The sequence below is a fragment of the Scylla paramamosain genome, chromosome 15 (genome assembly GCF_035594125.1).
Source record: "Scylla paramamosain isolate STU-SP2022 chromosome 15, ASM3559412v1, whole genome shotgun sequence".
In the NCBI taxonomy this organism is placed as follows: domain Eukaryota; kingdom Metazoa; phylum Arthropoda; class Malacostraca; order Decapoda; family Portunidae; genus Scylla; species Scylla paramamosain.
The window spans coordinates 20,676,971-20,698,813 of NC_087165.1; the positions used below are offsets into that span (position 1 = coordinate 20,676,971).

General features: G+C 43.8%; 1 protein-coding gene across 1 annotated transcript in view; it reads left to right on the forward strand.

The window, feature by feature from the left end:
* LOC135107627 (protein bark beetle-like) overlaps positions 1-21,843 on the forward strand; it is a 77,864-nt gene that overhangs the window by 11,122 nt on the left and 44,899 nt on the right. The window contains 1 exon segment of the mRNA XM_064017686.1: positions 15,703-15,863. Within this exon segment, the coding sequence (XP_063873756.1) occupies positions 15,703-15,863 (161 nt within the window).

Here is a 21,843-nt window from a genome sequence, read left to right on the forward strand (position 1 = left end):
AGAGAGAGAGAGAGAGAGAGAGAGAGAGAGAGGGATAATTATTCGGATCTTTCTTCAGTTTTGTTTCTCCAGGATTTAAAACGGACATTTTTCTTAAACAAGTCTTATTTTTAATTTTTCTGCCCTTGCCAGCCTCATTCACACGTTAAAAGTGATAATATATATAAAAAAAAGTCATTGTGTGTGTGTGTGTGTGTGTGTGTGTGTGTGTGTGAGAGAGAGAGAGAGAGAGAGAGAGAGAGAGAGAGAGAGAGAGAGAGAGAGAGAGAGAGAGAGCCCAGCGGAAGTGGCCAAACAGAATCCTTGACCCTTCTACTTTGGGTCACGGAATTGCTGCTCGCTCCTCTCTCCACTCCTTGATGTTGAAAGAAAGCTCTCTCTCTCTCTCTCTCTCTCTCTCTCTCTCTCTCTCTCTCTCTCTCTCTCTCTCTCTCTCTCTCTCTCACCTTCAGCTTCGCCCCGTCACCCTTTAATCTCGCTAATTCCACAAAATCACGTCTCATTAAGGCAAGACTCACGATTGTCTCTTCATAACTCAACATTCCGGCGCCGCGAGATTGGCCCGCCTTGTCTCTGATGGCGCCGCTTATTCTTCCTCGCCCCATTCTTCTGTTCTCCCGAGATCCGACGCTGCAGGAAGGCATGACGGAGGTTTTGTTATCGATTTCCATCCTGATTTTGTTCGAAGGCCATCCAGAGAGAGAGAGAGAGAGAGAGAGAGAAAGAGAGAGAGAGAGAGTTTGTGGACTTTTTGGTTTGAATGTGATAAGAGTAGTAGTTGTGGGAGTAGTAGTAGTAGTAGTTGTAGTAGTAATCTGTCAGTTGTCACTCTCTTAACTATTACTGATGATACTACTACTACTACTACTACTACTACTGTGTGTGTGTGTGTGTGTGTGTGTGTGTGTGTGTGTGTGTGTGTCTGTGTGTGTGTGTGTGTAACCAACAGACACCACAAGAACTGCAAACAATGTCCCGTATTTTGTCTGAACTTGATGATAATTTTCTGTAATTTTCTCATGTTAACAACGAGGCTTCCTGTGGCGCGTGAAATTGTTATTATTCGATTGTTGGCTCTGTTGTTGTTGTTGTTGTTGTCGTCTCTATTATTGTTGTTGTTCTTTTCTTAGTGTATTGTGCTTTCAGTTTGTTTTTCCCTCTTAAACATCCTTTCTGTGAGCCAGTTTCCTTACACACACACACACACACACACACACACACTCACACACACCGGCACAATAGCACACACAATGGCTGTCTCTTAAGAAGGAATAAGGAATTAAGAAAACGAAAAAAATGCAACAAATAGTAATGCTTTAGTAGTGGCGATGCTGGTGCAGGAGGAGGAGTGGTAGGAGAAATGATGACGCTGCCTGCTGATCCCCAACCCATCTGTCAGTCAGCGTTGGCATCTGAGACGGATGGCAGACGTCATTTATTTCCCCCTGCAGTGGCCTGGTTTCCTGCACAGGCGGCGCGGTGTGTGAATAACCTGCTGCGCTTTACCGTAACCCAATGCCAAGGTTGCGGAGCGGTGTCAAATGCAGCGAACTTGGTCCTGTGTTCAGAAACTCTCAGTTCTCACCACGACTATTTTTAATGGCCACAGAAATTATTAGGCGTGTTCTCAAGAGTGTTTCTCCTGTTAATAATGTAGAAACTTTTTTGATCTTGCACTAGAACTACATTAACACCCTTAAAAACTCGTGTAACTTCATTTAGAGTCCTTTGAATATAGTGAGGTGCGGCGCAGAAGTGTTTCAGAATATGGTCCCACGGTCCGGTGCGTGTCCTATGCCTTCCTGCCTCCCCTTTGTAATGCATTAATAAAGAATTCTTCTCAGTAAGCTTACCCGCCGTGTGTCCCGCCGCCGGCCACTCGGGGGTATTGACCGCCGGCACGTGGTCATTACATTGTCACGCGAAGCTATCGATGTGGCGGCGGCGGCGGTGCTGGCGAAGGCTCTGCACGGGTCACGAGGAAGACTAGACAGGGAGGCTGATGCTGCTGGGCTAAGTGGATTATTGTCATTATTACTCTTTTTATTATCTCATATTAGGCGACTATTTTTTTCGTGTTGCTAGTCATCTTCCCCCACAGTTGTTTGTTCAGCGCCTGACTCCTCACTTAAGCATGCCATGTCGGCGGCGCGCGCAGTGTTGTCTTAACTGAGCGGTGCATGACGCGGCATTCAAGTTCAGCCACACTGCCTGCCCGCCGCCCCACGCCTTGATGCGGGGACAGACACGCAGGGTATGGGGGAGGAGGATGCACGTGAGAGCAATACTAAATAGAGGGAATTAGGATGACGGAATGATTGGTTTAGAGGGAATTAGGATAGCGGAATGATTCTGGGCCGTTAGTATAAAATTCCTTCTTTGTCCGACCATTTTTAAACTGTCACCATGCAAATGAAGACTTTTTGAGATTCCAGTTATATTCTCCATTTATTTATTGACTAGATTGCATTGCAGTTTACAGAGGAGCCGTCAATATATAACCATTTTTGAGCGGTTTCCTTCTATAGTCGGCTTTGTCATTCCTTAGTCATCGATCGGAATGTGTACTTTATGTGTGTGTGTGTGTGTGTTAGAGAGAGAGAGAGAGAGAGAGAGAGAGAGAGAGAGAGAGAGAGAGAGTGTTGTGCCGGCATTTTCAACACTGTAAAATAGCTAGAAATGTTTACAATATCATATGTCCATAATATATGTAAGGAAACAAACATATCTACCATTATAGGAAAAAATAAACACGAATTTACCACGCTGCGATGGACAGATTGCATTGAAAGCCTCGCGATGGCGGTGGTGATGCTTGGTTGTCGAGGTGATGATAGGAAACGTGTTGGTAGCAGGAGTGGTGGTGGTGGTGGTGGCGGTTACACAGGTAGGGACGTTTGGTGGGGGAGGGAGGCTCAGGTTCACGTGTTGTTTTCATTGTGGTGGTGGTGGAGGAGGTCATGAAGGAGAAGGTGGAGGGATTTTTAAGGTGTCAATAGTGGTGTTGTTTGAGGTATAAGAAAAATTGTATTTACGACAATAACAAGTTTTCTCTCTAGTTAATGTTCCCTCATCATCTAAAAAGCTGTCGATAGCGAAACACATTAATCACCATAATTTATCTCCGCGAAAACACGACGATTATCCCAGACAGACATCACCTAACGCAACAACAACAACAAAGCTAGGCCACCCGCTGCATCCACCAGACGAGCGTATGTACTGAAAGCAGAGGCAAAAACAAAACACGCAAGAAAGAGAGACAGGTGAGTGGGGTGGTCACTGGAGGCTGCGCGCGCAACTAGCCCCGCCCTTCTGACCACAACTCCCGGGTGCGGCCACAGCTACACACCGCCACTGTATACACAATGTTACCTACCATCCCACTCACCTGCGCATCACAGCAAATAGGGAAAGATGGTAAGGAAAGGAGAGATCGGGAGAGAAAGGGACGTGGACTCGGAACTCATCATCTGGTTTGGGTTCCGTCAGCAAGCCAGGAGTCAATGTTGCCAGCCTTGCGAGGCTTTGGGTGGGCAAGGGAGGCAAGAATAAGGGATGTGGCAACCGTGTGATGATGCCTGGCTGGTTATGCCTCCGGTGATCCTGTTCCCCTGGCGGCTTTGTTCCCCGCAGCAGGTGCGCACACACACACACACACACACACCTTGATGTCCACCGGGGCCGCTAGGAGTCCTTTTAGGAAGTGAAGGAAATGCTTTTAAGATGCGTATGTCCAGTTGAGTTGAGTCATTCTTCCATGGTCATCATTATCATCACTTCAGTTCTTGGTAGTTGCTTCTGTTTTCATCTGTATTGGCGGGTTGATATCAATGGTAATGGTAGCAGTAATGGAAGTTGGCGGTGAACCCATTCCCTTCAGTTTCATTGCATAATATGGACCCACTCAAGCCTCGTTAGCATCAATAATCTCTGTTCGTACACCCACGTGGCCAAGATGTCATTCCTCATCCCCTTCCTGCCATGCTCTTCCGTCCCTCCTCATACTCTCTCTCTCTCTCTCTCTCTCTCTCTCTCTCTCTCTCTCTCTCTCTCTCTCTCTCTCTCTCTCTCTCTCTCTCTCTCTCAAACATTTTCTCCTTCACTTGCGCTTCTCTTCCCTTTATCATACCCCTTCTATCCTTTCTTCTCTTTGGCATTCATATCCTCAGTTTCTTTGTCCTCCATATCCTCTCATTTTTCTTCTCGTCCTTCACTCCCCGCCCTCCTTCCTTCCTTGCTTGCTTTCACCTTGCGAGCAGGGACCGTGACTCACCGCCCATCAAGATTTACTGTCGTCAGCGGTAACACACAACAACGCAACTCAACAGCAACTCAGGCAGAAACCTTCGGCTCTTGTTTAGGGTTCTCAGAAAATTGGCTTCCGTTGCCTCTTGCTGGTTTCTTTCTCCTCTTCCTCCTGTCTGTGTACCGCCAGCTGACCGGACGTTTAAGTATAGCTCTTTGTTCGTAGCCTTTCTTCTGCTTCACGTGAACCCCAGGATGCTACGTGTGATTCCTAAGGTACTACAGGCTATTAATATTAACACCGGTCGAAGTGTTTGTGAGTTGCTGGGATTGGAGGTATAGTTTGTTTGTTATTGATAGTGGAAGTGATGGTGGTGGTGGTGGTGGTAATAGTAGTAGAGGGTGGACGAGGAGGAGTAGGATGAATACATGGGAAAAACAGATACGTGGAGATATATTGATCTATATAAAAGACAATTTGACAGACTACGAGTATTTATTGTTACTGAACCGAATTTAAAAGAGCAGGAGAGAGAGAGAGAGAGAGAGAGAGAGAGAGAGAGAGAGAGAGAGAGAGAGAGAGAGAGAGAGAGAGAGAGAGAGAGAGAGAGAGAGAGAGAGAGAGAGAGAGCAGAAACATTAACCGAAGCGAAACGAGGCAGAAAGCAAATTCAATCGCAAGACGGGCGCAGAGGAAGGAAGACATACATCGCACTGAAAAAAAGCAAGTAAGCATGAACAGCCTAATATTTGGACGGGCCTGGGAGAACAGCAACAGGCAGGAAGAGGAAGAAACAAGACGTGAAGTAGAAGAAACAAGAACGGGCGGCATTTAAATCACCAGGAACCACCGCCATTATCATCACCAGCATTACCCCACCCTCCCCCTCGTCTCCTCCTCCTCCTCCTCCTACTCCAAGCCAGCCAGCATCACCACACCCCCTCACCCTTTCCCTCCCATCAACCGGAGAACTCACGGCGCCAGGGGAAGGGTCGGCGCCCCTAATCAGGTCCCGTGGGCGTCTATAGCGAAAGAGTACGAAGAGCTAAAAGGGTGTGGCAGGGAGGGTCCGTGTGTGTGTGTGTGTGTGTGTGTGTGTGTGTGTGTGTGTGTTAAGTCTTGTCTTTTTTTTTCTTTATTTTTCTTTTACTTCTATATTAATATGGACGTATGGATATGAAAACGACTCTCTCTCTCTCTCTCTCTCTCTCTCTCTCTCTCTCTCTCTCTCTCTCTCTCTCTCTCTCTCTCTCTCTCTCTCTCTCTCTCTCTCTCTGTTAACTACCTAAATGATACACTTTCCCTCCTCTCTCATCAGCTTGAGAAATCAACCAGCAATTGGACTTTCACGCTAGGAGACTGAACGCGGGCAGATGATGGGCTTGCTGTGGGTGTGAGTGTGAGGTGCCTGGGTGAGCTGAGTGACTGGGATGCGAGTGGGAGTAGAAGCAGGCGTGGGAGTTTATCGTATCCTTAAACACTTTGGAATCTCATAGGGACTATTTTCAAAAGCTGCAGAGATTATTAGTAAGGTTCTCATGATGGTGTCTTCTGTTGTTGATGCAGAATTCTTGTTAAACTATCAGTACAGTAATCATGCAAACCACCTTGGAAACTTGGGCAATTTCCACTAGAGCTTTCAAATCAAGGTGAGACGAAGAGAACGAGAGTACGTGGAAAGACTGGGAGGAGATGAGTGTGGGAGGAGGACGAGCAGTGGGAGAGGATGAGCACTGGTGTGGGAAGGGCGTTGGCGTGTGCTGGGAGAGGAGAAAGGAGGAGTTCGTGGTCGGGAGGGAAGGAGGAAGAGGTGAGCCGGGAAAGTTGAACCGGGAAACGAGTTAATCTCCATCTCTCCCTCACTCACTCCTCTCTACCTGTGCTCTTTCTTTCCTTCACTTCTTCCGCATTCCACCCAGCTTGCGCCTCCCCGAATCCCGCCTTTCCTGCGCCTTCTCTTAGGCTGGTGGTGGTGAGCTTTCTTTGCCTTTCTCCCTCCCTGCTTCTTCCCTCCTACCCCCTGGCTCATTTGTCTCAAACTTAAATGTAAATACCTGTTAGACGCGGTACAGGTCACTACTACTACTACTATTACTACCACCACTATTACTACTACAACCTTATTATGTGTTGTTGTTGCTGTTGTTTTTTTTGTTGTTTAATCCTTCTACAAGCCGTTTGGGGAGTGGGGACCCGAATTTTGAGCTTTGTCCCTTCATTGGTCCGCGAGAGGGAAGAAATGCGCCAATGAGATGCCAGGAAGGAAGAGGACCAAGGGTGTGAGGGCTCCGTTCCCTTGGGGTGAGGGAAGGTCACTGGGTCGCTCTCTCTCTCTCTCTCTCTCTCTCTCTCTCTCTCTCTCTCTCTCTCTCTCTCTCTCTCTCTCTCTCTCTCTCTCTCTCATTAATTAAGTGATAATATACTTTCTTTACTTATTCAAACAACAAATCTGTCTTATCTACTTATCTATCTGTCTGTCTGTCTGTCTGTTTGTCTATCTATCTATCTATCTCTATCTATCTATCTATGTCTGTTCCAAAAGAGAACTATCAAAACACCTCTTGAAATAGACAGGTGAACTTCTTAAACTTCTTTGCCTTTTTTATTTTTTTTTTTTTTGGGGGGGAGAAATTGTCTTGACATGTGAAAAAAAATCTTTGCCTGTCTGTCTGTCTGTCTGTCTGTCCGTCCATCAGTAAGTCAATCTCTCGCCGTCAGGAGGGAGTGGTGGTATAGAAGGAATCAGAGCATAAATTAACTCTCTCTCTCTCTCTCTCTCTCTCTCTCTCTCTCTCTCTCTCTCTCTCTCTCTCTCTCTCTCTCTCTCTCTCTCTCTCTCTCTCTCGATAACAAACGCACCAATTATATTTGTATTATTAATCTTATTATTGTTAATGTGTATATGTTTTTTTTTTGCATGGAGACAAGTATGATTGAATGCCATTGTTGCATAGTTACTGTTTAATGAACTCCAATTGTTATTATTAAACGTAGTTGTTAATGCTTGCTTGTTTGTTCGTTTGTTGATATCTTGTTGCTGTTATTGTTGTTGAAGAGAGGAAGAGTTTTATAATGAATGAAATGAAATACAAAATAAAGGAAGAGAAAAAGAGAAGGAACAATACCAGAGAGAGAGAGAGAGAGAGAGAGAGAGAGAGAGAGAGAGAGAGAGGGTGGGTGTTAGGGTGGTGGCGGCAGAGGTGCTCAATGCTCGTGTGTGTTCGTATGTGTATGTATACGTGCGTCTGACTGCCTTTAGTCACACACACACACACACACACACACACAAGGGGTGAACGACTTATCATTGATCCACAGTTTGCCTTCTTTCCTTCCTTCCTTCCTTCTTTCCTTCCTTTGTTTTCCCTCATTATAGAACTTATATTTTTATCACTTTTTTCTGTCTTTCTTTCCCTTTTCTTTCTTTATTTCTTTCATATTTAATTTGTGTTAGTCTTCTTTTTTTTCCTCCCTTCTATTCTTCATCTTATTTCTTTTCCTTTGTTTAGACTTTTTTGTTTCGTTAGATTGGTCCTTTTTCTTCATTTTCTTTTATATTCATTCATTCATTCATTCATTCATTCATTCTTCCCCTTGCCAACTAGTGTTTTCAATTTCTTATTTATATTGCAGGATCATTTCCTTATTTTTTTCATATGAGTGGATGCCTAACTGTGTGTGTGTGTGTGTGTGTGTGTGTGTGTGTGTACGTTGTTATAACTTATTGCCTTTGCGTATAAACAAGTATGGTGGAATGTGTGTGTATGTATGTGTGTGTGTGTGTGTGTGTGTGTGTGTGTGTGTGTGTGTGTGTGTGTGTAATCTATGGGAGCATGACAGATAGACTCTCTCTCTCTCTCTCTCTCTCTCTCTCTCTCTCTCTCTCTCTCTCTCTCTCTCTCTCTCTCTCTCTCTCTCTCTCTCTCTCTCTCTCTCTCTCTCTCTGAATGTTTTTAATGTACATAAGGTTTGCAAAGAGAGAGAGAGAGAGAGAGAGAGAGAGAGAGAGAGAGAGAGAGAGAGAGAGAGAGAGAGAGAGAGAGAGAGAGAGAGAGAGAGAGAGAGACCCACCAACTGCTGTACACCCCCCAACATCCTTCCGGCCACTGACCAAGCAGGATCCCTCACTGCTCACTGCTCCTGCTCACCTGCAGCGCAAGGGAGAGGCGGGGGACGGTGGGAGGAACAGAGAGAGAGTTAGCGTCGGGAGAATCTATGTTGTGAGGGCGCAGCGTGTACAGTTATGTCTAGAGAGAGAGAGAGAGAGAGAGAGAGAGAGAGAGAGAGAGAGAGAGAGAGAGAGAGAGAGAGAGACGAGTACGTAATCAGACAGCTGACGGGAAAGAAGGTATTTTGTTGTAACAATATATAGATAGGTAAACTAGGAAAAAAATACGTAAGAGGAGGTGGAGGAGGAAGTATTGTATTGTGTAATGGTGCTGGAGGCAGGACTGCTTTTCCAAGAGAGGCAGTGTTGCTTTGAGTTGGACTATTAGGTATACGTAGGTAGTGTTAGTTTGCTGGGAGAGATCATTGTTGTTGTTGTTTTCTTAGCGAAGGTGCGTAAGGAAAGAAATTGCCAAGTACTTTTATTAGGTAGCCATTTTTTTTTCTAAGAGAGGAAATAATAGTTTTTTTTCCTAGGTGAAGCTGGGTAAGGGAAGGAATTGTAGAGAGAGAGAGAGAGAGAGAGAGAGAGAGAGAGAGAGAGAGAGAGAGAGAGAGAGAGAGAGAGAATAAAGTATACTATCAGAATGGAAGGGAAGGAAATGAAAAAAGGGATGGAAAGAAATGTCTGGGAGTATTGAATATTTTAGTAATAATAACAATGATGCTGGTAATAATAATAATAATAATAATAATAATAATAATAATAATAATAACGAAGAAGAATGTGCATACAGACGAAATAAAGAAATGTGCCAAAAATAAAAAAAAAGGAAATGAAAAAGAAATTATAGTAACAATGGAGAGAGAGAGAGAGAGAGAGAGAGAGAGAGAGAGAGAGAGAGAGAGAGAGAGAGAGAGAGAGAGAGAGGATGGAAGAGAAAAAGAACAGGTTTCCTCCTCCTCCTCCTCCTCCTCCTCCTCCTCCACCGTGAATCATCTCCAGCTCAGCGTAACGGAGCGGCCCGTATGGCGGTGGAAGAGGAGAAAGGAGGAGGAGGAGGAGGAGGAGGAGGAAGAGGAGGAGGGGTAGGAAGGATTACAATTACAGTTACATAATATGGAAAAGTTGTTGCATTTATGTTGTTGTTGTTGTTGTTTGTGGTGGTGGTGGTGGTAGTAGTAGTAGTAGTAGTAGTAGTAGTAGTAGTAGTTGTTGTTGTTGTTGTTGTTGTCGTTGTTGTTGTTGTTGTTGTTGTTGTTGTCTTTGTTGTCTTTGTCGTGACTTTCCAAGAGTCGTGATGAGAGAAGAAAGCGTGAAAGAATACAAGGCAGACTTGAAATATGTACGTACGTATACACACACACTCTTGTCGTTGGTAGTCACTTTGTTATCTGTTATCTCACTTATCTTAATCCCTTTACCCCCTCACACCGACACCCATCATAACTTCTTCATCCTTTCTTGTATCTCTGAATTTGCTGCGTTACTTAAATTATTAGCACTGTACAGGAGAGAGATTCTACTGATATACATTGAAAAAAAAAGGCAAAAGTTGTATTGAATCTAGAATTGTACAACTTTCATATGTTTGTATCGATCTTGCTTCTTACATTATAAAGGAATATGTCAAAGAAATTAAGGTGGGAAGAAAACGCACAACGCCACAGTAGAGAGAGAGAGAGAGAGAGAGAGAGAGAGAGAGAGAGAGAGAGAGAGAGAGAGAGAGAGAGAGAGAGAGAATAAAGTTACCAGCAGTGACACGTTCTACTGGCCAACCCTTTACTTTGTCGTCTCCTGTGTGTGTGTGTGTGTGTGTGTGTGTGTGTGTGTGTGTGTGTGTGTGTGTGTGCTTTGTTTGCATACCTCATGGTCTGTTGTGTTCATACGTCTCGCTGAGAGAGAGAGAGAGAGAGAGAGAGAGAGAGAGAGAGAGAGAGAGAGAGAGAGAGAGAGAGTTACGCACGCACGCACCCACACAAAACAATTCACTCCAACACCAATCAGTCAGCCAGTCAGCCAGTCAGTCAGTCAGTCAGCCAGCCAGTCAGCCAGGCACCGCAAGGCTATCACCACCTATCTAATCAGACATCACGTGTGTGGAACGCTAACACAGTGCCGGACCACCGTAAGGCCAAGGGCGGGATCTGCACCTCCAAACACGCACTCGTCACCTTTATCAACACGCGGTAGAAAGACCTTAGGGATCTGGGGCACTCGTGAGCGCTATCTCTTGGTACCCGGACACGGCAGGCTGGCGGTGTTTGGTGCGGTAAACGAGGCACTGGTGAGGAGGTTGTTTGCCGCGCCATAGCCTCGTGTGTTTGGTAAAGGAAGTGATGTCATGGTGATATGGAACCGATTAAGATATGATTTTCCCTACTTTTTTTTTATTTCGATTGGGAGATACAAAAAAATAAAAAAAAATGTTTCCTGGTCTAAAGTTCATGTCGTGTCTCTTTGTCCGTCTCTCTCTCTCTCTCTCTCTCTCTCTCTCTCTCTCTCTCTCTCTCTCTCTCTCTCTCTCTCTCTCTCTCTCTGGCGTGTCGGAAATTCTGTTCTCGTGATGCATTTTCCGACACACGCAAATTAAATCGTCAGTGAGAGAGAGGGCGGGGAAGATGAACCTGTGGAACTCTTAATTTGGCTTTGTATCTATGTGCAGAAGTCTTTTTCGGTAGTAGTAGTAGTAGTAGTAGTAATAGAGTAATAAGCTATAATAAGTTACGATAATTACTTGGTATTTTCTTGCTCATTTGGTCTCGAAAGTAATCTTGTGTAGCGTAACCGTACGGCGTGTGTACGAGTATGTGCTAAAGCATAGTGTGGGCTTGTATGGTATGCTTCCGATTGGACCTTACGATTACTCTTACTTTCTCGGGTGTGATAAGATAACGCCTCACCGTAAATTAACCTACATTAACCGCTCCGTGACAGCTTTCAGTGTAACGTAGGGAAAAGTGCAGACTAATATAAAGTAAATAAGACCGTGAGAAAGGCTACAGAAGTCCTATTATTTCGAAAAAGGCGGCGTGTCGATGGTTGAGTGCGGCTGACACCAGATACGTCTTTGGTCCATTAGGCGAGACCTGTGGATGGATAAAGGATGCCTGGCTTACCGCACGGGATGGCTGTGTGTGGCCTAGATCTGAGCAGCTAATGTAACTTATCTAGGGTTTGTAGGGGAAAGTTGTTTTATCCATCATTTAATAGTGGAAGATGATAGCGTTGACTCGTATTTCTCTTAATCATACAGTTTTATTTTCATCATTAAAAACTTAAGTTGGTTTGTCGTTCACGGGAATTGTGTTTAATATTGTCTAGTTTGTATTACGTTTCTCAAGTCTCCTCTTCCAGTTTTATTTCGCCTTCTTTCCAAGGGAGAATTTCTGACATCGGGCATAGCATCCTTGAGCAGCCCTGTCGCTCCTTTCTGGTGCCAGCCAGGAGCATGTAGGCTGCTGCGTGACGCACAACTTTCAAATGGAAATTGTAAACTGCAATCCTAAATGCTTTTGTTTCATTCATTAATTCCCTCACTCACTCATTCATTCATTCATTCATTCATTCATTCATTCACTTACTAATTAATTCATTCATTCTTCCACTTTTTCATTCCTTCATTCATTCATTCACTTTCCCTGATCCACTTCTCCAGTCCATGAAATCCTTTATTCGCCTTCATCCCCATAAAGGTGTGTTCTGCTTGAAGGCAGTCAGACAGACATAAACTAATGCGATTTGTACGTGTGTAAGAGTAAGTGCGACGTAGTGTGAGGTGTCTCATTCTTTTCAGCATATAATGTGACACCGAGACTCGAGCACGCTCTCAATCTATATTTCAGCATAATAATCAATAGTACAAGCACTTCCGGTGGGTTGCAGCTTACTACGTGTGAAGTTTATTGAGTCATCGTGGATACTAAGCTTACTACGTTCTCGACTCATGCTTTGTTGCGCTGTTCTTTTTTTTTTTTTTTTCTCTCTCTCTCTTTTCTTCTTCTCCAAGGCAATGTCGCGATAATGACTGGCCAGCGCTGCAAGGTATGTATTGTTAAACACTTTGGCTCTCGTAAGGACTATTTTCAAAGGTCACATAGGTCATTAGTCGATCCTTATGAGCGTTTTCCCCACTGAGGATGCAAAATTCTAGTCAAAGTATCGCTAGAATAATGAAATCATCACAAAAAAAAATCCTAGTTACTTCCACTAGAGCCTACTGAAAAATTAGCGAGATTAAGACGCAGAAAATTTTGGAGAATACGATTTGTAGTTGCATTAAAGAGAGAGAGAGAGAGAGAGAGAGAGAGAGAGAGAGAGAGAGAGAGAGAGAGAGAGAGAGAGAGAGAGAGAGAGAGCCGTAATAAAGAAAACCATGTCTTAGGTATTGTTTCTTCTTTTTCGGAATCTGTAGCTTAAGAGGAAGTTTTGCTTGTTGGTAAGTGGTGAGTGTGTGGCTGGCTGGCTGGCTGGCTCGCTGGCTGGCTGGCTGGCTCGCTCGCACTCCCTCCCTCTTCTGGTCATTATGGTGGAATGAATAAATGATTACACGGCTGCATGCTGCTGGCTATTTTTGGCGTCATCATCGTCATCATCAACATCGTCATCATCATCATCATTATCATTATCAAAGTGCATTTTGTCCGGCCTTGGATTTTTAAATTTGTAAAGCAGTCTTAAGTTCTAGGAATGGATATGACGACAGTGGGGATAGTAGTAGTAGTAGTAGTAGTAGTTGTTGTTGTTGTTGTTGTTGTTGTTGTTGTCGTTGTTGTTGTTGTTGTTGTTGCAGACAGTGTTCAGTTTTAGGAATGGATATAACGTTGAAGGTAGTAATAGTAGTAGTAGTAGTAGTAGTAGTAGTAGTAGTAGTAGTAGTAGTAGTAGTAGTAACAGCAGCAGCAGCGGTAGTAACGTTAGCAGTAAAAATAACGTTGATGATTAGCAGTTGTTGTGCAGGGAGAGGGAGAGGGAGGAAGCTGTATGAGTAGGTTGTGCCGATTGCAAAGTTGATGGTGATGACGGTAACGGTGGTGGTGGTAGTGCTGGTGGTGGTGGAGGGTTGGGGTTAGTCTGAGCGTCAACAACCGTAACATGCGGCATTACGTCACGATTGGCTGCCTGGCGTCCTGCTGGTGGTGGTGGTGGTGGAGGTGGTGGTGGTGGTGTACTGGCCAGGCTGCATGGAGGGACCTGTCATTACTGGGCCTGTCTGCATGCCTTCCTTCCTCCGTGTCTTTGTTACAGTGCACTCCACGGCCATTCGTGTTGGCGGATGCGTGACGAATGTTTGAGATTTGTATAATTTTATCTTGTATATTTGTGTTGTTATTTCTAAGATGAGAAATAAAAAGAATATGAAGAAAAAAAAAACTTACCTTTTGAGTTTTGCTTTCATTCTTCATATACACATAGAAAGAAAGGTGTATTTTCATTGTGTATAGGTATTTGTTATGTCATTTCTAAGAAAAGAGAAGGAAGGAGACCAATACGAAGAAAAGAGAAGCCTTATAAACAAACCTGTCTTTGAGTTTTGTTTTCTCTCGTCTGATTCATATATACTTAGAAAGAAAACCCTTAAACGCATGACTTCTTGCATACGAGTACAACGCCTACGAATCAAATGTAGCATTCCCCGGGGCCACCACCAATCACATGAGAAGAATAGAGGGACGGGGCGGGGCTTACTGACTCATTAACCAATAACTAAGCATCAGAAGGGACGAAGGGAGGACTTTATTCGTCAAATGAAGCAGAACGAGGATTCCATGAAGTGCGTCGCGTCGTGCATGACGTGAGAACATTGTGCACGCAGCTTTTATGCATGGCACGTATTATGAAGCGCTTTGAACTTATAAGGAGATTTTTCAAAGGCGACACCAACAATTAGACAGTTCTCATGGATGTGTTTTTGCCCCTTTGATGGTGGAAAATCCTTGCTTAATTATCTTTTTAACTGGCATTGCGTTTGTGGTCTCTGCTCCTAATAAGAAATGAAATGAAGTCACGTGGAAAGAAAAACAGTTAGTATATACGTGAGTGTTCTTTGTAGATTCATACTTTTCTTTTTCTTAGAGCAATTCTCTCTCTCTCTCTCTCTCTCTCTCTCTCTCTCTCTCTCTCTCTCTCTCTCTCTCTCTCTCTCTCTCTCTCTCTCTCTCTCTCTCTCTCTCTCTCTCATATTCATTCCAGTAACGTTACTGAAACTTCCAATAATTTCCTGCTGACCACGCACGTCCCTTCACCACCACCACCACCACCACTACCATTACTCCCCCTCTCCCAATATCCCCACCACACCACATTCACATCGCCACCACGTCCAGGAAGCCAAACAAAGGCGTATCAACACGTTAATTCTCCTGAAAACAAGCTTTACATGCGGGGCGGTCACGTGATGCCAGACCCCCCCAACCCCGTGTGTTATTAATGTGATTACAATGAAGATTCGCAGATGGAAAATAATGAGAAAAGTAGTAATAATTCTTCCTCTGTAGTTTTATCAGTCAATATCCCTCGTTAGCACTTGATTGATGCGTTTTGATTGATATTGGTGTAGTTATGTTAAGGAGACTAAGTGAATATACGATAATTTTTTTTTTTTTTTTTTTTTTTTGTACTTTTTAGTCACGTGGGAACAGCACATGTGACTCTTATGCTATTCTGTATCGTAGGTGTTGAAACTTAACTGTCTTTCCTTCGCTCTCATATGTTATGTTTGGAGGAAGAAAATTTTGAGCTGTGTGTACGGTTTTTTTTTTTTCTTTCTTTCTTTCTTTCTTTCTTTCTTTCTTTCTTGTACTTGTTAGTCACGTGAAAGCACATATGACTTAGTGATATAACTTTGAATAGCAGATGGTGAGACTTAACTGTCTTTTCTTCACTCTTATGTGTATTTAAAGGAAGGAAACAGCGAGCCGAATGTACGATAATTTTACCTCGTTAGTCACGTGAGACCAGCACATGTGACTTAGTAATATTAATTTGTATTGTAGGTAGTGAGACTTAACTGTCATTTCTTCATTCTCAACTACATTTAGAGGAAGGAAACACTGAGAGGAATGTATGTACGTTGATTTCTTACCTTATAGTCACGTGAAAACAGCATGCGTGACTTAGTAACATTAATTTGTATTGTAGGTGGAGGCTCAACACCATAACTGTCTTCCAGGTGTTTGTATACTGTTACTACGGCAGGGAGTGATGCAGCATTAGGAATAACTATGATTAAATAAACGGACAGGATTAAGATGTGGACCAAACTTAGGACTCATGAAAAGAAGTGTGTGTGTGTGTGTGTGTGTGTGTGTGTGTCCCTTATAGTAACTCTATTTGCTTATCACAGGGCACGGAGTTGCAGCGGATTACACTGACGAGCAGCCAGCCGCCCGCCGCCCCCACGCCCGCGCCTTCTCTGCGCATAGTGGACGGCCCCACTCCCATGCAGGGCCGCCTACAGATCTACTACAAGGACAAGTGGCGCTCCATCTGCACCAATTCCCGCAAGTAAGTCCTCGCGGCGTGTGGTGAGAGGGACTGAGTGTTGTGTGTCGTGTTATATGAAGTAAAGGTTCGATTAGGAATCTTTCCAAGAACAAAACGGAAGGTGTTGTAAGGTCAGGAGGAAATGTACGTGTGACAAAAAGGAAAAACAAAGGAAAAAAGAAGGAAAACGTTAAATATGTTGCAAGAAAAGTAAAATTAAATGTTATCTATGTATATTGAAAGAAAAAAAAAACATTAGCTAGATAAATAAATAAACTGAACTTCTACTAACAACACATGAATAAATAATAAGTCGATAAAAAGAGAACCGCGGCATCCTGAAGGCGGTCACTTTACACGCGGTGAATAATGCACAGTACTTAGCTGGTAGGCGTCCATTACCTCCCGTTGTTGTAAGTTCACTGTTATGCTTATTCCTGGAAGTCTTCGCTATCACCTCCTTCCTGATTGCCTGTGCGTACATTCCTCGAATTCCAAGCATGCCGCCCTATCGTGACCAGGACTGTACATATACACGCTTACACATTCCAAACGTCTCCTCCTTTCTTCCTCTCTCACTCCCTCATCCGGCCATTCCTTAGTATCTCCAGTAGCAACACACACACACACACACACACACACACACACACACACACACACACACACACACACACACACACACACACACCATCATCTTCCAGCATTTTTAACAAGTTTTAGTTCCGAGAAAGCTATTCTTAACCTCATCCCTCGCAATATTTCAACAATCTTCAGTCACCCTTTAGAACAACCACATTTCACCTGCCTCTCGATCACGTTAGATACGGTCACGAATTACAAGTAGTTTGTATTCACCATTTCACGAGACTTGTAGGGAGAGATGAACGGGAAACTGGTGAATGAAGCTGTATATATTTCATTCGATAGTTTTTCTCCCGTGCCTGCGTCATCACTCCGGTAAGGCTGGCAGAGAGGAAGGCGAAGCAGCGAGGGCCCTGCCATTGCCCTGCGCGGAACAAAAGCGTCCGTTAGGGCCCGCCTCGCCTTCAGTGTTGTTGCTATCACCTCTCCTCGTCCCTTGGCACAGGTTTCCTTTCAGCATCATCATCTATTGACGCGGAGGCTGTACTTACATGCTCCTCCTCCTCCTCCTCCTCCTCCTCCTCCTCCTCTTCCTCCTCCTCCTCCTCCTCCTCCTCCTCTTCGTCTTTCTCCTTCCGATCTTCCTCCCTGTCCTCCTCTTCTTGTCGTCCTCCTCACCCTCCTTGTCCTAGTCCTCACTCTCTTCCTCCTCCTCCTCCTCCTCCTCTTGTTGCTGTTGTTGTTGTTGTTGTTGTTGTTGTTGTTGTTGTTGTTGTTGTTGTTGTTGTTGTTGTTGTTTTTCTTCTTCTTCTTCTTCTTCTTCTTCTTCTTCTTCTTCTTCTTCTTCTTCTTCTTCTTCTTCTTCTTCTTCTTCTTCTTCTTCTTCTTCTTCTTCTTCTTCTTCTTCTTCTTCTTCTTCTTCTTCTTCTTCTTCTTCTTCTTCTTCTTCTTCTTCTTCACATCATTAGTAAATAATACGTTTTTCTCTCTCTCTTCTCCGGTCGAATAGAACATTTAAAATGACATTATAGCATTATATATTGTAAAAAGGTCCATGAATACAGACATCATATACCTAGAAGAGAATATATTAAGTTTTACCATTAAATTGAGAGTACAGACACGAGAATCATCAATAAGTGTAGAGGAAGTGTAGTCGCATTGCCTGTTTAAGTAAAGTAGCAACGATTCGTGAAAGTGAAAAAAAAAAATAACATGAAATTGAAGCTAAACCAGGAAGGAACTGAAACTCTTGCGTAGGTGAGTGAGGAAGTTAAAAAGACCAATACCCTCTGACTAAACCTTACAGGAATATGCAATGCGTGGAGGCAGTGGTGGTGAGATGGTGAGCTTGTGGTCGTGCGATTTTGAGGGTGTGGTGATGTAATGGTGAGGTTGTGGTAGTGTGTTGGTGGTAGTGGTGATGTAAGGCGAGGTTGTGGTGATATAATGATGAGACGGTGGTGGTCTGAGGATTGTTAAATATTGTAGTATTGCTCCTCCTTCACACAAGCCTCTTTCCACCTTTACTTCCCTCCCTCCCTCCTTCCTTCCTTCCTTCCTTCCTTCCTTCCTTCCTTCCTTGAGCAGTGACCGCCTTACTGGTAGGTAGTCAACGACCTGCCTGCCTCACCGCCTCCCCGCCTAGTGACTCCGCCCCTCATCCCCTCCTGTCACTACACCCAACACATACACACACACACACACACACACACACACACACACACACACACACACACACACGTGACTCATGTCCGTGATTTATTCCTACGCCATAAAACTTGTTGGTCTTTACGACTAAACCACACTGCTTCCTTCGCCTCGTCGCTCGTGTTGTACTTAACCAGATTTTCAGTTTATTTCTGTATAGGTCTTAAGGATTAGTGATGTTCTTCGCCAACAAAACCTTGATTCTGTATATCATCTTTTTAACTCAGATTCTGGATTTATTTTTTGTTCACAACTCAGAAATTAGTTGTTTTTATTTAACAGAAAGCATGAATTCTTCAGCTCATCTTTAATATTTAACCAGTTACTTAGTTTATTTTTACACAGAGCTGAAGAATTAGTGACAGCCATAGCTAACTAAACCTCATTACCTCGTGCTTGAAGGAGATACTTACCCACACATTCCTTCACAAGCCTTCAGAGTTCCCGGTCTTTTATGGCTTAATGGACAGAATTTCTTTACCCTTTTCTCGTATTTCAAGCTTGTCATCATCTTTATGCGAATTTTAAGTTTTGCACTTTTTTTCTTTATTTTCTGCGTCATGACCTCATTGTCGCGACTTCGTAGTAGTTTCCGTCACTCAATTGGTCAGTGAATCCGTCGTACTCGAAGCAGACTTCCCCTTAGCTGCTGTGAACTTCTTCCTTATGGCTTCATCTGAGCGAGACACTTCTTCAGTTTTAGATAATTCCTTTTTGACTGTTCTCTGTTGGGCGTGGCATCTTCTGTGAGGTTTTATTTATTTTCGGTTTTTGTTTTGTTTTGTTTTGTTGTTGTTGCTCTCGGCCAGTGCCCATCTTACATAAAAAAAGAAAAAAAAAGACTACTAGATTTCGCTAAATTCTTCCATGACTGGTTTTCTTACAGCCTCGTTCTTTATCACTCAAATCCTCATCTAATTTTCGTACCCTCGTCACGTCTCTTCCCTCCACAGAGCTTCACTTCAATCTTGAGTCGCATGCCCAAAGCTCTCTCTCTCTCTCTCTCTCTCTCTCTCTCTCTCTCTCTCTCTCTCTCTCTCTCTCTCTCTCTCTCTCTCTCAGCAGGCGATACACAGTTGAATTCATATGCTTAAAATTTCTTCATGTTTCTTTGCATTAATACATTTAGTTGTGTCACGATTCGGAGTTTCAGATGCCATGTCCTCTGTCAGTATTTTTCTTATTTTCTTTCTCTGCCTCATTTTCTTTTCCAACTCGCAAGTCTTTGATTGGTGTATCAGTATTGTAAAACGCGTTAAATGTTGTTTTTCTTTTGTTGTCTGTTATTTTACCCCTTATTATATCGCGTGTGTCGTTAAGTTGTATTTGGAGTCGATTTTTTTTTTTTTTTTAGAATTTAACTGCACTCCCTTCAGACGTGGTACTGTTTTTTTTTTCTTTTCCTTTCTTTTCTTTCTTTTTTTCATTTTTTTCATTTCTTTTTCTCTTTTTCGTTTAACTGCGCTGCCTTCAGACGTGGTATTGTTTCTTTTTTTCTTTTCTCTCTTCTTTTTCGTCCTCCTGAAGATGTCCACGTAACGGGGTCGCTCTTAGTTGGCGGGGCATGACGCGCGGCCCGTGACACGCCCTCCTCACTCCCTCCCCCCGCCCTCCCTGCCTGGGGGTGGAGTCACTCTTGTATCGTCCCATCTACTCCACTCCTCGTTTTCTTTCTCTTGCTGTCTTGCGCGTCTTTTCCGGATCTCTCTCTCTCTCTCTCTCTCTCTCTCTCTCTCTCTCTCTCTCTCTCTCTCTCTCTCTCTCTCTCTCCAGATTCATAACTTGCCGTGAACAAAGAGGCATACATGTATTAAATTAGTTTTCTTTCAAATTAATATTCTTTCACTTTTCCCGTTTTTCTTTTCTTTTTTTCTTTCCTAACACAAAGCGCCATATCTTTCATGGTTTGAATCTCTCTCTCTCTCTCTCTCTCTCTCTCTCTCTCTCTCTCTCTCTCTCTCTCTCTCTCTCTCTCTCTCTCTCTCTCTCTCTCTCTCTCTCTCTCTCTCTCATTTGCAATCGCAACTATGATGTTTTCCTTTTGGACGAAGAGGAGGAGGAGGAGGAGGAGGAGGAGGAGGTGATGGAGGAGGCGGGGCGGGGGGAGGGGAACGGTCCACGGGCACAAGAAAGGCAGTGAGCGCCTGGTGGGAGACAAACTAACACGTGATTTTGTTCTTACCGGTGGGACGTGTTAGGGGCGGTGGAGATAGGGATGGGTTCTCGCACGTCGCTACCACATCCACAGTCACAAGCCCGCCACACACTGCTGCATGAGGGGTAAACGAACACCAAGGGAGGAAGAAAAGCACAGTCGTATAAGCAGCCTGGGGGTACCGAGAGAGGTTGTGCTTTTTTTTTTTTTTTTTTTTTTTCTTTAAAGTTTCATCTTACGGTAGGGATATGTCGTGTCCATGTTACCGTAAGATCGCATTTCATTCAGAGACTGCCACGTGTAGGCCTGATTGTTTCTTGCAGCTTCCCATGTTTTCTTATGCTCTTAAATGTTTCAGTGCTTTATCTTTGACTACTAACAAATTGCAATGGAAGTTATTTAGAGTTTTCAAGGGTGTTTTTTTTTTCATGACTAGTGATAGTATGACAGGTATTTTCCACCTGTAACTGGAAAGAAAAGCATCCATGAGAACCCAAGTAATGATAATGGTAGTGATAATATTTACTGTGCTTGGGGGATGCTACTTTGACTCACCATTATCGTCACATTACCGTCATCACCTCTCGCCTCGTTCCTGACCAGTGATCCCTGTCACACTCGGGTACAGGTGAAGAGTAGTGGGGGGCTGTGGTCGGGAGGCAAGGAAGAAGGGGAGAGCAGTATGAGTCTACGTATACCAGTGTGTGCGGTGGTGGGGAGGCAGACAGCGTAACCCCCTTCCCTCCTCTTCCTCCCCCTTATTTGTATCCTTTTCCTCCCTCCAGTTCTCCACACCTTCCTACCTCAGTGTTTCTGCTTCCTTTCTCCGTTTCTTGTACTGTTTTTTTTTTTTTTTACTCATGTTTCTCTCTCTCTCTCTCTCTCTCTCTCTCTCTCTCTCTCTCTCTCTCTCTCTCTCTCTCTCTCTCTCTCTCTCTCTCTCTCTCTCTCTCTCTCTCTCTCTTCGCCATAAGTGTCTCCGTTTCCTCTCCACTTCTCTCTCGCACTGTGTCATCCTCATCCTCATCATGTTCATTGTCTCAAGTAAAGATGAGATTCGTCCATGTAAAAAGATTCATACTACGAACAATATAGGCTCGTATTCTGAAACGCACTGAGACCTTATTCAAAGACCGCAGATGAGAAGTTTTTTTTTATTAATTTAATTTTTTTTCTTTTTTTACACGTTGTTAAAGTAGAATTATTGTGAAACTGTCACTACAATCACGAAAACACTCTTAGAATTCCTGAACTTCCACTACAATCCGTTAAAAGTTGCCGACACGACGCCTACACTTTTATGGTCCGTGATATACTAACAAGCGTGGTGGCGGTGATGGGGAGTACTCGAAGCTAGCTAGGAAACGCCCTTCTAGTTACAGACCCTCCCTTGGAACACAAACAAAGGAGTTCCATGCACGATATATTGTTCCCTGCACGTACTCATTTAATCAAGCAAACAAGCCGAGGTGCAGCACGGAGAGACAGCAACGTGAACTTTATGCTCCCATCTTCCTTTACTTGTCTGTCCTGCTTACCACGCACCGTAGCGCT